Below are 15,019 nucleotides of genomic sequence, written 5' to 3' on the forward strand. Positions count from 1 at the left end.
GGTAAGAATGGTGTCTGAGCCTAGATTTTCACTCATTCAATATAGGCTTTTAACCAGTTTCTCTAAGGCTCATTCGTCTCTTCCATCTTTAGCTCTTTTCTTCCTCCCCTCCCTCCTCCTCCTTCTCTTCCTCCTCTTCCTTTTCCTCCTCCTCCTCCTCCTCCTCCTCATCATCATCATTATCATCAGGTGTCCCTAAGGCCATGGCACTAAACCTCAATGTTTCACATCCAAACTAATAGAGTAAATCTGCCACCTGACAATTTGAGACAAAACACACTGATTTCAGCATGGCATTCCCTTCCTCAAGAATCTATGGTGGCTCTCTTCTCAACACAATTCAGCTCAGTCTTATCCAGTCCACACTCTTCTGTAGCTCTTAGGGTCCTGGAGAGCCTAGCCTCTCATCGCTAGCTCACATAAACCCTTTGCTCCAGCCTCAGACAGACATGGTCACTATCCCCAAACAAATCCAGCCCAAGTGCTCCCTTGATTCTATTGCTCATGGTCTTCCCTGTCCTTAAAATCCAGCTCAAATGCTCACTCTTCTTTGGTCATCCTGCTCCTGCAGTGGGTTGAACAGTGGCCTCAGAAAGATATTTCTAGGTCCCAATACCTATAAATGTGACCTTACTCGGAAAAAGGGTCTTTGCTGAGGTGCAAAGATCCTAAGTTAAGAATCTCAAGATGAGATCATCCTGGACTTAGGGTGGGCTCTAAATCTAATGACTGGTGTCTTTATAAGAGACAGGAAAGGGAGATTTGGACACAGAGACTGAGAGGATGGCTGTGAGAAGACAGAGGCAGAGAGTGGAGCGAATTTGCCACAAGCCAAGAAACATCTGGAAGCTGGAAGAGGCAAGGAAGGATTCTCTCCTACAGCCTTGGAGAAAAAGCGTGGCCCTGCTGACACCTTGATTTCCAACTTCTGGTCTCCAGAATTGGGAGGGAATAAGTTTCTGTTGCTTTAAGCCACACAGTCTGTGACGGCAAAACAGCTCCATCTGGATATCTCTTCCGAACTCCTCTAGCTTTAACCACATAAACCTGCCTACATCATTCACCTTCACGGGCTCCGTGTCATCGGAAGTCACGGAAGTTCAAATTCCTTCCGTGGCATCCAGAGATGGGCATGTTCCCAGCATCTCCGCCACCACCTAGTGATAAGAGCACCCAGGCTGGTGTTTCTCGCAACACACGTAACTGTTTCATATCTTTGACCTTTGCACATTCTGCTTCTCCTTTTGAAATAGTTTTGTTTTTTTCTCCGTCCTTATTTCTCGGACGTACTCCTAGATATTCCCCCAAACGGTGCTCAGACAAGAGTTCCTCTGTGAAGGCTTTTCAGGGTCCCCTCCCTCTGCACTGTCCCTTTCCCAACCAACCCACCAGACAGAACGAATCACTCCCTCCTGGTCCCAGCTCCATTCTGTAGACATATTTCGACATTCACACACTAACGTGTCTAGCTAGGCTGCAGCGTGTATTCCCTGAGAGCAGGAAAGGTGTTTTACTCCTTTCTGGTTCCCTAGCACAGAGCTAGTGCCTGCAGCCAGCCAGGGCCCCATTAACAGCTGTTAATTGGAGGATAAAGCGTCAAAGTGAATTGTTTCGAGAAACCTTTAGGGGATGCTGTCTTGGCCCCTGGCACAGCGGTTGTCCCAAGGTTCTCTTCCTTGCTCTTAGGGATGGTCAAGGCTGCATCTCCCTCCTGAACCTGCAGGCGCTCTCTCTCCTCCTCTCCATGCTCCTGTCATCCCTCCCCGTGCCTGGGCCTGGCTCTCACATACCTGGGCCTGCTGGGTCTTCTCCAGCCACTGGGCACAGTCTGTAGCACTGGGACAGTGCACAACGAGGGCACTGGAGACGCACTGGAATTCACTGAGGTGGATCACCAGGAAGCTGTCTGGATGGAGGAGAAGGTCTGCTTCAAGGGCCAGACCTTTGGAAGCCCATCCCGACTCCTTCCCATTGCCAAGAGGAAAGGAGAAGGAAAAGTTCCCCGCAGGAGAGACATACGAGGGTCTCGGAGTGGTCGACACACAAGCTTCTCCAGCATGAAAGGGGGGCGGATAACCTTGGCTTTGTCTCCCTTGCGCTGGGGTTTGGTCACCAGGAGCACGTCAGAGAAGAGGAAAAGGTACACGTCGAGCTGGGGGCATGCATAAGAGAAAGAGACAGAGTCAGCTGGAGCAGGGGGAATGGCAGGACAGGCATTGGGGCTCATGCATGCGTATGCGCGCCCGGGTGCACTCAAGCACAGGGACAAGTGTAGAGCAGAGCCGGCAGTGGTGTCAGCTTGGTCCCTTCTTTAACTTAACGGGTAGAGAAACTGGCTGACTCAGGGTCATACAAACAACTAGAGCTTAGCCAGAACCATGTCCTCTTCCCAATACACACACAGACGTGACACAGATGCACAGGCACACACACCCTTTTCTCACTTCCAGCTTTTCTGACTCATTTTGTCTCCCATCATCTTTCCCTCCTCTTCAAGCCGTCTCTCATCTTCTCTGCTCCTGCCACCAGCTTCCTCACCTTCCCTTCTCGCCCTTCCTTCACTCGCACGGGTCCCTCCAGCAGCAGCTGCCTGATGTGCTCAGGAGCAACCCCCAGCATGGGGGACGTCAGGTCCAGGCTGGAGAATGGACGCAGGTTCTGCAGGACACGGAGAGGAGAGGGTCAGGGGGCTGGGTGGGGCTTGTGTCTGCCTCCCAGCCAGGGTGGTTCTTCGCTCCATCACCAGCACGGGCCCTTTCTATCCTCCCTCTGCTTGGAAAGAGAGGAAGCGTTTCAGTGTCTCCTTTCTACTATTTTGAACTCTGCCCCTGCGATCCTCACCACTGGGAGGGAATATTGGGCACGCCCGTCTGGTGGCCCCCCCGCCTCTTCTCCGCCAGGCCTCTGCTTCGTCCATCTCCCTGGGGACCTTGCTTTTAACGAGGCTCTTTCCCTTTCTCACCTTCTCTATCTCCTCGCTGGATGGCTCCAGCACCTCGTAGGGCCCCATGCGCTGGGCTGCAGCCACCAAGCTCTCCTGCTCTTCGCTGTGGCGGACTTGCTTGTTGATGTGTTGCAGGAATGACTCCACAGCAGCAATCTAGGTGAGAGCAGGGGGGAGCAGCTCAGCTCTGCACCCTGGACATCCCACCCAATCGATGACGACCACAGCATTCTAACACGGGCCATCCAGCCTGTACCGCACGGTCACATACGCATGAGAAGAGATCCTTGAGAGTTCCTGCATTGCAGTTTCCATACACCAGCCCTTGCCTCCCCAGGGTCCTGGCCCTGCCAGGCCACCTACCATAGCATTCAGGGCCTTGCGTGCTCGTGCTTCGGGGCTCCTCTTGAGCACAGCCTGCAGCAGCAGCGGGTACTTGGTAATGCGCTGGTGGGGCTTGATGAGCAAGTCACCCAGCATCTGCCTTCCTGAGCGCTTGTGCTTCTCACACCACTGCCAGGGTAGGTGGGCATAGGGTCAGCAGTCTGCAGCCCCCTCCCGCCCTGCCCTAGGGATTGGGCTCAGCTGGAGATCGGGGGCGACTTGGTTGTCTAGGGTCCGCCCTATCCCCCTTTCCCGGCACCCCTTCTCCCACCTGCACGAAGGCACGGAAGAGAGGGCTGCTGTCTTGCTGCTCCCGGGCATAAGCCATGGTCTGCTTCACTCTCAGGCAGTACTGGACATAGGGCTGGAACCGCTGTCTGAACTGGAGGGATGTATTGGGGGGCAGGGAGCAGGCAGGGGAAGAAGGTCATGAGATACAGGTTTCAGCTGCAGAACCTGAGGAGCAGGGGTGGGGGATGCGGACAGCCCCTCGTAGATCTTTAGTCTAGTTCCTGCCAATCCCGACCTCCCATGACCGCCAGCCCCTCTCTCTGGATTCCAAAGAGTTGTTGAGGTCCCAAAAGGTTGACCCAATGTTGCTCTCTGAGCTTCTGTGTACAGCCCCTGTTGTGCTCTGCTGCTCTGAACTTACTCCTGTCATCAATAATTCAGCTGGAACATTTTCAGGACACTGCAGATCCAATTTCACTAGGTAGCGGGGTGGTGACCTGAGGCTTGCCCAGAGCCCTGTCATGTGGAAGGGGGCCGCCAGGCTCTCAAGAGGCTGTCCTCCCACCTCTCTACCCCATTCTGACTCTGCAAGGCCCACATTGTTCTGGCTGGGTAACATTGGGGAAAAAAAATCTGATCTTGGGCCTCTCTTGTACTTCTCTTGTACTTTTCTCTTGTACTCCATGCTCTAGGTGTGTGTATATGTGGCTTTTTATACCCTCTCTCCTAGCCCCCTAGGGGACACCTCAGGTAGGCCCCATTCTTGTTCCCAGCTATTTGTCAATGGATCTCTGTCCAAGAAGTAAGATCGTATAATTGATAAGAGCTTAGGTACAACCCTTCCCTGAGACAGCTGCATTTTCACATAATAAGGGTCTCCAGAAGCCCAAAGAACCTTTGGGACAGGGGTCATACTTATAGAATGAAGGGTAGGAGGTGAGGTGATATTTTAGGGTAGAGGCTGTACAACTTGGACCCCGTCAAGTCATGGAAGGATTCCAGCTGCATAGGCACACCCCGCAGACCGTACCCCTCTGGGCAATCCCAATCCCTCCTCCTTCAGCTTATCCAAACTTGCGCCACGCCTCACCGCCAGGAAGCCATCTTGTAGGCTGACAGGGTCCAGAGGCTGGCCCGAGGCTCGAGTTTCCCTCAGGGTAGGCCCAAGCACCTCTTCCCAAAAGCTCCGGTGACTTCGAATCAGGCTGGGGACATTTCCGAACAGGGTCTCAGCTGACACCTGGAGGAGGGAGCAGAATTTAGCAACATGCCTTAGCAGGTCATCGTCAGGCAGCATTGGCCACAGACAGGTGAGGACTGCTAAGCATGGATGGTGGGGATGGGGGTGGGGAGGGGTGGAACCTGTGGCCTGCTTGGGATCTAGAGCAAGAAGGGGAGTAGGGAGGGCAGGGGGCTTCCTAGAAAATGGGGCAGTGGAAATTTAGACTGGGCAGCCTGCAAGGCTCTCTGTGATCCCCACCCCCAACTCACCCCCCGCCCCCCGACTCTCAGGACGCAGAGCTTCAGATGCACCAGGCTCCCCGCCCGAGCTGCCACTCACTTCTGTCAGCAGTCCGACTCGCTGCAAGTTCAGCAAACCAGCAGCTAGGAGCTAGATGCAGGGAGAGACGAGGGTCTGAGCACCGACTTCCTCCTCTTAGGACGCCGGCCTGGCCCCTCAATGCATCTTCGCCCCGCAACTTCAGCACTGCTAACCTCTCTCCCAAGATCCCGGGAAGGTCTCAAGTCAGGGGGCTCTCTTGGTTTCCTGCCCCTTCCTCCCTCAGCAACCTTGCCCCTTCTGGTCTGGGAGGATTGGGAAAAATGCAAGGGAAATAGGTACGCGGCTGAGCATAGGGCCTGCGCAGCGGGAGGGCTGAGGGAGGCTCACATCGGTCATGATCTTGAGCTTTCGCATGTAGATCAGCTCAGTGGTCAGTAGCTCCCACAATGCTTCCTGCTGGTGGCAAAGCTCCCGGCTCATCTCCTGGGGTGGGGATAGGGCTGGTTCAGTTGGGGAACGATGACAAGAACAGCAGCTACTATTTGTTAAATGCTACTGGATCTACTTCATAGATGACCTTTTAATCCTCAAACCAATCCTCTAGTGAGTAGGTGATGTCACCCCCGCTTTACAGAGGAGGTGACTGAGGCTCAGAGAGGCTTGCTATTTTGATCAAGATCTTACTAGTAAGTGACAGAATCAGGATTTGAACCTAGAGCAAGACGTTTCCAAATGCTTTCCCCACATGACCCATTTCCCAAGGCCTTTCCCTTGGGAAGAGGCAGAGGTAAGATGTATGTATGTGTGTCTGTGAGTCCATGCGCACAGACGCTGTGTTACAGGCCTACCTTGTGCCCAGGCACCAGCTCCTTCCAGGACTTCTCAATGGTCAGGCCACTGTCACTACCCTTTCCTATCTCCCAGTGCTGCCGGTCCTCAGGGGGCAGGCGGGGTATCCCAAACATGCTGAACGTATGCAGCCTCATCTCCAACTCACGGGCCTTGGTGACTTCCTGGTGGAGCTGAGAACGAGATCAGTCCTGGCCACGGCTTGGGTGTCCAGCCCAACTGGCCTAGAGAGGGCTGCGTGTGCACGTGTGTGTGAGCATTGAGAGTGAGTGAGGACACAGAAGATGGGGGGTAGGGATCGACCCCGGTTGGTATTACGGGGAAGAAGCTTTGCTGGAACATGGACTGCAGAAAGGTCCCTGGACACAGGATCTGACCCGGGCTCCCTGACCAGAAAGATGCCTTTTAGAGGTCTCTTAAGACAGAACCCTTCAGAGGACTTAGGGAACCAGTGGTCTCAGGCAGCATTTTGACATTTGCCCATAATGTGCACATTTTGAGGCAGCATGGCTTAGGCATGTGTCCTTGAGAGGGCCTCCAGACAGAGCTAAATCTGGCACCTTGGAGGGGCTGCCTGGGCTCTCGGCTCTGATCGTCTGAGGAAGACATCACAGCTCAGGCTGTGAGCAAGGGATGGGAGGAGAGGGACCCCTTACCTTGAGTTTGGGGGAGTGAGGTGGGCCAACCCCAAAATGAACTCCATGCCTCTTCTCAGGCTCTGCTTCTCGAGACCTCATAGGAGACAGGCCTTGGGCCTGGACAGAACCCTTGGCAAAGGGAACATGGTCTTGGAGGCGTAGGTGATGGGGAGCCTGGGGGAGGAGCAAGGGAAGTTCTGGGGGGGTCGCCTCCCTTCCCCCAGAAGTCCTAGGGAGGTATGGGGGCCAGGTTTCACCCCAGAGAGCATCCCTCACCCCTGCAGGTTGAGCCGACTCACTTGTCCCCTCAAACCAGTTTGGTGTGAGCCGCTCCTGCCCTGAGTCACAGTGGCTGCTGCCAGGGAGGCCAAGTAAGCTGGGCAGGGACATGCTAAGCTGGCTCCTGAGTGGGCCCAGGGACAGAAGCAGAGGCCTCCTGCAGAGCAGGTGCACAGGTATGCACATGTCTGGGCTCTGATGTGTGTCTCCCCATGTCTGTCCACTCACGTGTGTGCTCCCTATATCACAGGCTTGCACACACAATGCATGGTATATGTTATATCTGGGTCCCTTACAGCTTCCCTGGGTTGTGAACAGCCTCCCTGGTACATGGGGACGAGGGTACACACATGTGAGGCTCCTCCCCAGAGGCATGCAGCCTGTGTGCCATCCAGTGGGGAGCAGCTGCCTTTCCATGTGAGAGGTTGAGGCTGTGGCCACAAGGCTCCTCCTGGACAGGCCTGGTCACATTCCTTGATCTGCCTGTGGCCTGATTTACCCCACAGACTTCCTATTCTCCTTTCCCCCACCTCAGCCTGGGAGAGTCCCTAGCTGTCCTCCCTGTCTCCCAGGGCCATATCTTCCTCCAGTAAGGCTGGGGATACCCCCAATAGGAAGGAGAACTGTTCTCAAGGTGGAGGGAAGCCTGGAGGCTGAGGGTGAGACCGTTGGCCTTCACACCCATTTCTTTGGTCAACATTGGAAGCAGGCCAGGAGGGTGGAGCCAGGGCAGAGCAGAGGGAGACCCCACACCCCTCCTCACTTGCAGAGTAGGGACACTCTGAACCTTTGCTCTTCCCTCAGCCCTGACTCAGAGGGAACCCACAGGCTCCTCCCAAGTAGAGGTAGGAGTTTGGGAGGTGCCATCCCCAGGGCTTGGCAAAGTTCCCCAGCTCCCCGAATCAGACCTGTCTAACAGCACCTCCTCTGAGAGCCTGACTTCTCCTGGCTCTCTGTTTTGCATGCCCCATCTATCTGGGGTGGGTGTGGAGTCTGGCCCAGCTCTGCCTTCCCCTTTCTCCCAACCCAGGAAAGAGGGTAGGGTGAGGGATAGGAATAGAGCAGCCCACGAACCTGTGAAAGGCAGAGGCTTGAAAGCCTGGGCATCCACCCTCTTGCCCCACCCAGGTCACCTTCGGGGCACTGCCTGGACTCACCAGCATGGGGCTTCCTCGGGGGTAGAGACTGCCAGCAGTACTCTGGGTAGAGGCCCAGTGCTGGCCCCCATACGTCTCAACGTGGGAGTCCACAAATCCTTGGAGGGGACCCTCATCTGGAGGTCCAAAGGCCTGCATCCCTTCTCTCCTGAGTCACCTCCAAAGTGTCATAGTTCCAAGGTCCAGGAGAAAGGGGTCTCCTGAGGCTGCAAAGAGAAAATGAAGGAATGGAAGGGGAGCCCTTGATCAATGGGTGGCACTAGGCCTGAGACCAAGGTGGTGGGGGTGGGGGGTGGGGGGAAGGAGGGTCGAGGGTCAAGGGCTTGTTGGGGAATCATGGCTTCCTCATCTATGACTTGGTGGGGGTGGGGAATGCCCCCACATGCTGGGTAGAAAGCCCCTTGGAGCTACACATCCACCCTCACATAGCTCCCACATTGGTCTCAAATGATGCTGTAGTCCTAAGAGTAGCTGGGAACAAGGGTGACAGACAAGTCCCTAGCTTCCTGGATGCCCCCAGGTGGGCAGATTCCCTTTGCTTCTAGTTATTTTCTCCTCTTCCCCACACCTAGCCTGGGGAAAAGCTGCACAGAGGCCGTGGAGAAGGAGGGCAGGAGACTGTTTCTGTCCTGCTTGTAAGCTAAGCCTGCTTTTTACACGTTTTAATTGTTGAAGAAAATCGGAAGTATACTATTTAATTATACATTAAAATTTTATAAAATTCACATTTCAGTGTCCATAAACAACGTTTTATTGGAACACAGCCATATTTACTCATGTACAGATGGTCTCTGACTGCTTTCCAGCTAGTTTCGACAGAGACCATATAGACTTCAAAGTCTAAAAGATTTGCTATTTGGCCCTTTGCTGAACAGTTTGTCCACTTCTTAACCTGGACCTTCCTGGCCACAGACAAGGAGGTGAGGGAAGGACAGCTATGAAGCCGTTGACCTTAGAGATGAGTCTAGCGGAATCAGGGTCTCTCTGGTTTTGGGCTACGTTCGGTCTTTCCCAGCCTCTGGGAACACCTCCACGGAGCTGGGGGCCAGGTGTGGGGTTCCATTCCTCCCCCCTCCGCCTGAGTAGAGGACCCACTCTGAGTGGGCAGGGCCTGGAGAGGAGAGGCCTCTTAAGCAGGTGCTGGTTCCCCTCCAGGCGGGCCCGAGGTCCCTAATCCTCCCTCTTCCTACTTTTTTCTCTAATTTACAAGCAGGAAGGAAAGCGGTCATTGTCTCCCATGCTCCGCCACAGTACTCCTCCCTCCAAGGGCTCTGTTTCCCCCAGTCTTTCTACCCATGGTCCTTTTTGAGGTTTGACAGCGCTTCCCTTCGTCTCTCACCCCTGCGCCCCCCGCCTAGCCCCCGCCCCCTGCCCGCCCCGCCCCTGTCTGCTCACCTGTGCCTGCAGGTGTCCCGGCGCCCGCCGCCCGCCACTCGCGCTGCCGGCGCCAGCCCGCCCGGCTCCCTCTTGCCGACGTCTCCCTCAGCAACGCCAGCCCAGCTGCTCGGCCTGGGTCTGGGACCCAGCGGCCCGCAGGACCGGGTCAGAGCAGCGCAGGGCCAGGCAGGAGGGAAGGTGGCAGGACAAGGGCGGGGACACGGGCAGGTACCGCCCTCTCTCCGCAGGCACCCGACCCGCGGCGCAGTGCGGGCGCCCGTGGGGCCCTGGGGACTGAGGGGCTCCTTCCCGGATCGCAGACACCACCCTCCCTAGCAAGGATCGCTCTATTCGCACGGTCTTGTCTCCCCTCTTTGCTTTGCACCTGAGCTTATCACCCACCTGGCCCGGGCTCCAGCCCCACGCGCTCCTCTCAGCCAGACCCTCGCGAGGCGCCAGAATCAGGAGGCATAAATGCAAGACTGTGCGCGCTGGAGAAGGCGGCGAGGGGAATGACTTGAGTGATCTTCGGCAGGTGTCACTTCGCTTTCAGGGTGCAGGGAATGGCCAGCTATCCCCTCCCCCCCTTGCCTCTTTAACTGGGCAGGGGAGTGAGACTGACAGCAGAAGGAGCATAGGGGCCCAGGAACCCCGCGAGGCTCTCCAGCTTGGAATCCAACGTATAATTCTTATCTCTCACTTACCTTGGCCATCTGTGGAAGGCTGGACTTTACCTTTGCTCCAAGGATGGTGCCTGGTGCCAGGTCCCTGACCCAATACTTCTCCCATTACCTGGGGTGGTAAGACTGGGGCATCAGATGGGGGGCACAATTCATGGCAAACAGACACCCTCCAGGCTTCACAAGGGCTGTCCCCGCACCTACAGCCCCTGGCAAAACAGACACAGTTTAAGGAAGGGCTGTTGCTGGGTAGGACATGAAAGGACCACATTTTCACATCCGTAAATCATGACACATTGCCTGACAGAAGCACTCGATATTGGGAATCAGAAGTGTCCATGGATGTTTGGTCATTATAATCTTACAGTTATGAAGCCAAAGACCCTATAGTGGGGTCGGGACAGGTCTGAGTGCCCTTCCTTCTGCACACAGGCTATGCAGGGACTGATGCAATTCCTTACATTTGTAGAGCATTCTGAAATTTATGAAACACTTTCAAAAGCATAGTCGCATTGTATCACTCGGGGAAAAGGCTCCACTTTCCTGTCTGGCATATTAAACACATAAATGATTGGGTGTTCTAGCTCTCACTCTGATGCTGATGACTCTATTTTGTTTGGGAGAAGAATCTTTATCATTCGATATTCGATGGTTTCTAATTTTGTCTGCCCTCTGCTAGTCTCTGTTTCTGAACTTTCTGTTACGTGGTTGCTCTGTTGGTTCCGGAGAGTTCTTTGTACTTCTATTCACCGCAGGAACTGCACTGGAGAGAAGCGCTTTTCTCTTCCCGTTCACTGTGTGTGTGTGTGTGTGTGTGTGTGTGTGTGTGTGTGTGTGAGAGAGAGAGAGAGAGAGAGAGAGAGAGAGAGAGAGAGATATCCAGGGATGACAAGAATAGCTATGAGAGAAAGCGAGATAATGATAAACCAGAAGATGGTGATTACTGGCAGTTTTAAACGACACCCCAGAGAGAGCTGGTGCCAAGGGCTCCTAGCTTCTCTTCCCAATGTCTCCCAGAAGGAGGAGTAGGAGGGAAATTAAAATTAAGAGAACACCAGAGACAAGCCTGGACTCACAGCGCTCTGGGGTGAGCTGCTAGACTGGCCCAGTGAATTCTGGGAGAGTTAACCCGTTCACTTCCCTCAGGGCCGGGATCCAGTCTCCACCTGCCACTAGCCCAGGGCTTGTCTTCAGCCTCGCCGGGAGGAGAGGTTCCCAGGAAAGCTGGAGTCTAAAAGCTGGAGATGTGGCCAGGCACCGTGTGGGTTGGGAGGCGGGTCTCCTGTGTTCTAGTTGTTCTATTTGTTCTATTCTGGTCTTTTTGTCACATTTTTGCTCTCACGACCTCCATTTCATAACAGGCAGCTGATGTCATGTGAGACAGATAAAACCAGGAGGCCAAGCCCACTGGGCATATTTGCCAATGCCCTAAACCAGAGCTGATGCTCTCTCTTCTTTCCTCCTCCCTCCCTTCCTTCTTCACTATTGGCAGTGTTCATCTGCGCAAAGTACTAGGAATTTATAGACTATATATTTCCAGTATGAGGAACGGTCCTATTTCTAGAATAAGAGACAATTCCTGACCTCCAGGAGATTAGACTAATGGGGAGATAGACAAATGGTGAACAGAACATTGGGATTAATAACTACAGAAGAAAGCCAGGAAGGCTTCATAGAAGAGGAGAACTTCGTTCTTGGATTTTGAGGATGAATAGGAGTTTGCCGGGCAGAGCAGCAAGAAAGAGCATTTTTGGTGGAGGGAACAGCATGAGCAAAGACACAGAGATGTGGAGGAGCACTACTGAGAAAGGGGAAAGGGTAGGCTTTCTCAAAGGCCTCAAGAGTCTGCCCTGGTGGCTCCCTGAAGACATCCCATCCAACAAGCAGTTGATCCCTAGGTGGTGGTTTAGGAGGACAAATCCTCTTCCTAGCATTCAAAGACATCCACAATATGACCCCGATTATACTCTCCACCTCATCTTTCTACTCCTTTACTCCACCCCTGGACATGTCTCCATTCTCTGAATCTGTCTGGCTTCTCCGATTCTAAACCTTTGCTCAAGCGTTTGCCCTCAGCTGGCATAATGTTCTTGTCACCTCGTTCTCCCATCTCCACTTCCTCCTCCTTCAAGGTCCTTCCCAAGGACTGCTTCCTTCAGGAAGCTTTTCCTGACGATTTTCCAACCAGAGTGATCACTTTCCTCCTCGTTTTCAACTGCCAGGGCTACTGTGTTTCTTTAAAGGCTCCACTCTTATTCTGCTCAGTTCTAATTCTGTTGCTATTTGCATCTATGTCCATCTCCCTCATGACACTCCAAGCTCCTTGAGGGTGGGGACCAGCCCCTAGTAGGATCTAGCACTGAACTGACATCTGGTGTTTGTGGAGTTGAGCTGCATTGACTTGCTAGAATCAGATAGCATCGACATTTAGGTGGACTAGCCTACTCTGTCATCTCTCTACCCCTGACTTTGTATCTCAGATACCTGGAATTCTTCCATAACTCCAGTCTGGTATTCCTGGGTCATTACCATAGCCGTAGTATTTCTTCGGTGTTCCTTCCAAGGGTTTCTGATTCTTTAAGACAAACATGCCATGTAAATTTTACCTTCCACGCCTATTCTGATGGATTAGTAGCAGTTTCCCTAAAGTATTTTGTTAAGAAGGATTCTGTGAATTATCGAAGGGGGGGAGCTCAGAAGAGAGAGTGCTTAGATGCTTAGCAATGCCTGCCTTAGCGGGAGGAAGGCTCCCTCTGCCTTAGTGTGAAGAGCTTAGTTTATCAGATACTTTTCTTACCTTAAGCCAAGATTGGGGTACTGTGAGGGCAGGGGGCCTTTGCCTCTGATAGAAGCTAAGAGGGAAAGTGAGTAGAAGAGGAGGTGAGGGCTTTAAAGGTAGATTTGCTTTCTAGGGATTTCCTGGGGCAGAGCTTGGTGTCTGAGTGTCCAGGTCTGTACTCTGACTGCATCCTGTCCTGCTCTTTTTTTTTTTTTTTAAATTTAATTTTATTAGTTTCGAGTACACAGTACATTGGTTAGTCATTTATATAGTTTATAAAACGATCTCCCTAATTGCTCTTTCTCTCCTCTGACCCTCCATCTAGCCATTACATTAATGCTGACTGCATTCCCTACACCATGCTCACCATTCCCGTGACCATCTATCAACTACTAATTTGTACTTCTTTAACCCTTCACCCCATTCTCCCAGCCCCGAGACCACCCTCCCCTCTGGCTGTCACCAGATTGTCTTCTATATTTGTGAGTCTGCTTTTGAGGGCCCTGTGGAATCTTAGCTAGGCCAATAGGGCTTTTGTGGCTTGGGATCCCTGGGAGCTTCCTTAGCAGGTGAGGCTAAGGTGAAGACACTGAGACCTCACCTGTGGGAGTTTTCCCCACTCCTCTCTCCTCCCATCTAGCTCAGGCCTTCAAGAACGACAAGAACTTAACAAAAGTGAATGATTTCTAGAGGTGTTTTTATTTCATGGCTGTCTACCTTTGTCTTATTGCACCTAGGAGTCATGGTCTCCCCTAGTGGCAGCCCTCGGAAATGCAATGAAATTTGACAGTTTCTGGAGCCAGGAGTGGACAGGCCCCCAAGCCCTGGTCTTTCCCTGCTGAATGGGACCCATATGTATGGTCTTGCAATCTAACACTCCTCCCCATGCAGAAACACTGGTTGATGTCCTTGGCAGACGACCCCTCCCTCTGCCTGATAACCTCCAGAGATTCTGCTCCCTGCTCCCTGAGTCTGTGCCTTTGTTCAAGGGGCTCTGAACAGAGAAAGTGTGGTCACTTCCTTCAAGCCCACTCAGCTACAAGCAGTTATTTGATTTCCTCCCTCGGGTCTGTACTGACTCTGGGTCTCTACGTCCTCTGCCTGAGGGTGACCAGAAGTACCTGTACTTAAGAAGTTTAAGGCTCTGGGTCAGTTTTCAGTTAGAACAGACCCACTCCCCACCATGGCTAATAACTGCTACTAGCTCTGTGAACCTTGTCACTTAGTCCAGGGTCACAGCTGGCCCTTGCTCGTGGCGTGTGTATTTCGTGGCTGACTGTCTCAGCCCATCTCATTATGACACATTTTGCCCAGCCCAGGAAGATGAGCAGCTATTTTACTCTTAGAGTAGATGCTAGCACAAGTCCTAAATCATTATTTCTAATTTAGTTTGGCAACCCCGATTTTCAGGAATTTCCATCTCATGTCTGACCTAAATACCTCTAGCTCAAGCTCAAAGTAATTTTCTTATGCTCTGGGAAATAACCTTCTCTGTATCAAGAACCCCTTTTTGGATAATTGAACCACAATTTGGGTCATTTTGGCAGGACCCAGAAGCCCTGGATCCTTTCCCTGTCCTTCTTGGTTTGGATTCATATGGGCATGCACCTGTGTGCCAGACACCGTGCTGGGTGCTCAGTGTACACTACCCAAGCTTTTCCTTACTATAATCCAGTGAAACAGGTACTCTTGGTATTATCCCATCTGATAGATGCAAGACTGAATCTCCGAGGTAAGGTAACTTGGCTAAGGCCACAAAGCCAGCATGTGAAACAGCCAGGATCCAATCCCCACATGTAGCAGGGCTTTAGAGAAGGCATTTGTTCAACCACTGCCTACCAAATAGGAGACTTCCGTGAGCATTTAGGCCTCACGTCTTCCTCTGACCTTGCTCCCATTTTATGCTGGTCTCCACCCTAATTTGCATTAATCCTTGCAGTTTTCCTAAATGACCTTCAGTCATAGACTATGCATTTCTACTGCTCTTTGTCTTGTTTCGGTGTCTTTGTTCAAAGGCAAACTCTTCATAAGGGTTTTGGAGGCAGGCAAACTTGACTTCTCTAAGTCTCCACGCTTGTACGTAAAATAAAGATAATAATATTAAATTTCAGGATCATTATAATAATACCAGCTACCTTTTAAATAAAGCAATTACTACGTGCAGGCATAATTAAGCACTTGACATGTTTCATTTCAT

The 15,019-nt window shown here is 52.6% G+C and overlaps 1 protein-coding gene across 1 annotated transcript in view; it reads right to left on the minus strand.

The window, feature by feature from the left end:
* Positions 1 to 8,124, minus strand: part of PLEKHG6 (pleckstrin homology and RhoGEF domain containing G6) — a 15,627-nt gene extending 7,503 nt beyond the window's left edge. The window contains exons 1-12 of the mRNA XM_011365892.2: positions 7,987 to 8,124; positions 6,569 to 6,724; positions 5,912 to 6,076; positions 5,451 to 5,546; positions 5,121 to 5,171; positions 4,650 to 4,799; positions 3,600 to 3,710; positions 3,308 to 3,457; positions 2,963 to 3,100; positions 2,539 to 2,658; positions 2,020 to 2,152; positions 1,791 to 1,906 (exon numbers count right to left, since the gene is read on the minus strand). Coding sequence (XP_011364194.2) covers positions 1,791 to 1,906; positions 2,020 to 2,152; positions 2,539 to 2,658; positions 2,963 to 3,100; positions 3,308 to 3,457; positions 3,600 to 3,710; positions 4,650 to 4,799; positions 5,121 to 5,171; positions 5,451 to 5,546; positions 5,912 to 6,076; positions 6,569 to 6,724; positions 7,987 to 8,124 — 1,524 coding nt within the window. The remainder of the gene's footprint in view (positions 1 to 1,790; positions 1,907 to 2,019; positions 2,153 to 2,538; positions 2,659 to 2,962; positions 3,101 to 3,307; positions 3,458 to 3,599; positions 3,711 to 4,649; positions 4,800 to 5,120; positions 5,172 to 5,450; positions 5,547 to 5,911; positions 6,077 to 6,568; positions 6,725 to 7,986) is intronic.
* Positions 8,125 to 15,019: the final 6,895 nt, after the last annotated feature.

This window comes from Pteropus vampyrus, unplaced genomic scaffold (assembly GCF_000151845.1).
Source record: "Pteropus vampyrus isolate Shadow unplaced genomic scaffold, Pvam_2.0 Scaffold116, whole genome shotgun sequence".
Taxonomy (NCBI): domain Eukaryota; kingdom Metazoa; phylum Chordata; class Mammalia; order Chiroptera; family Pteropodidae; genus Pteropus; species Pteropus vampyrus.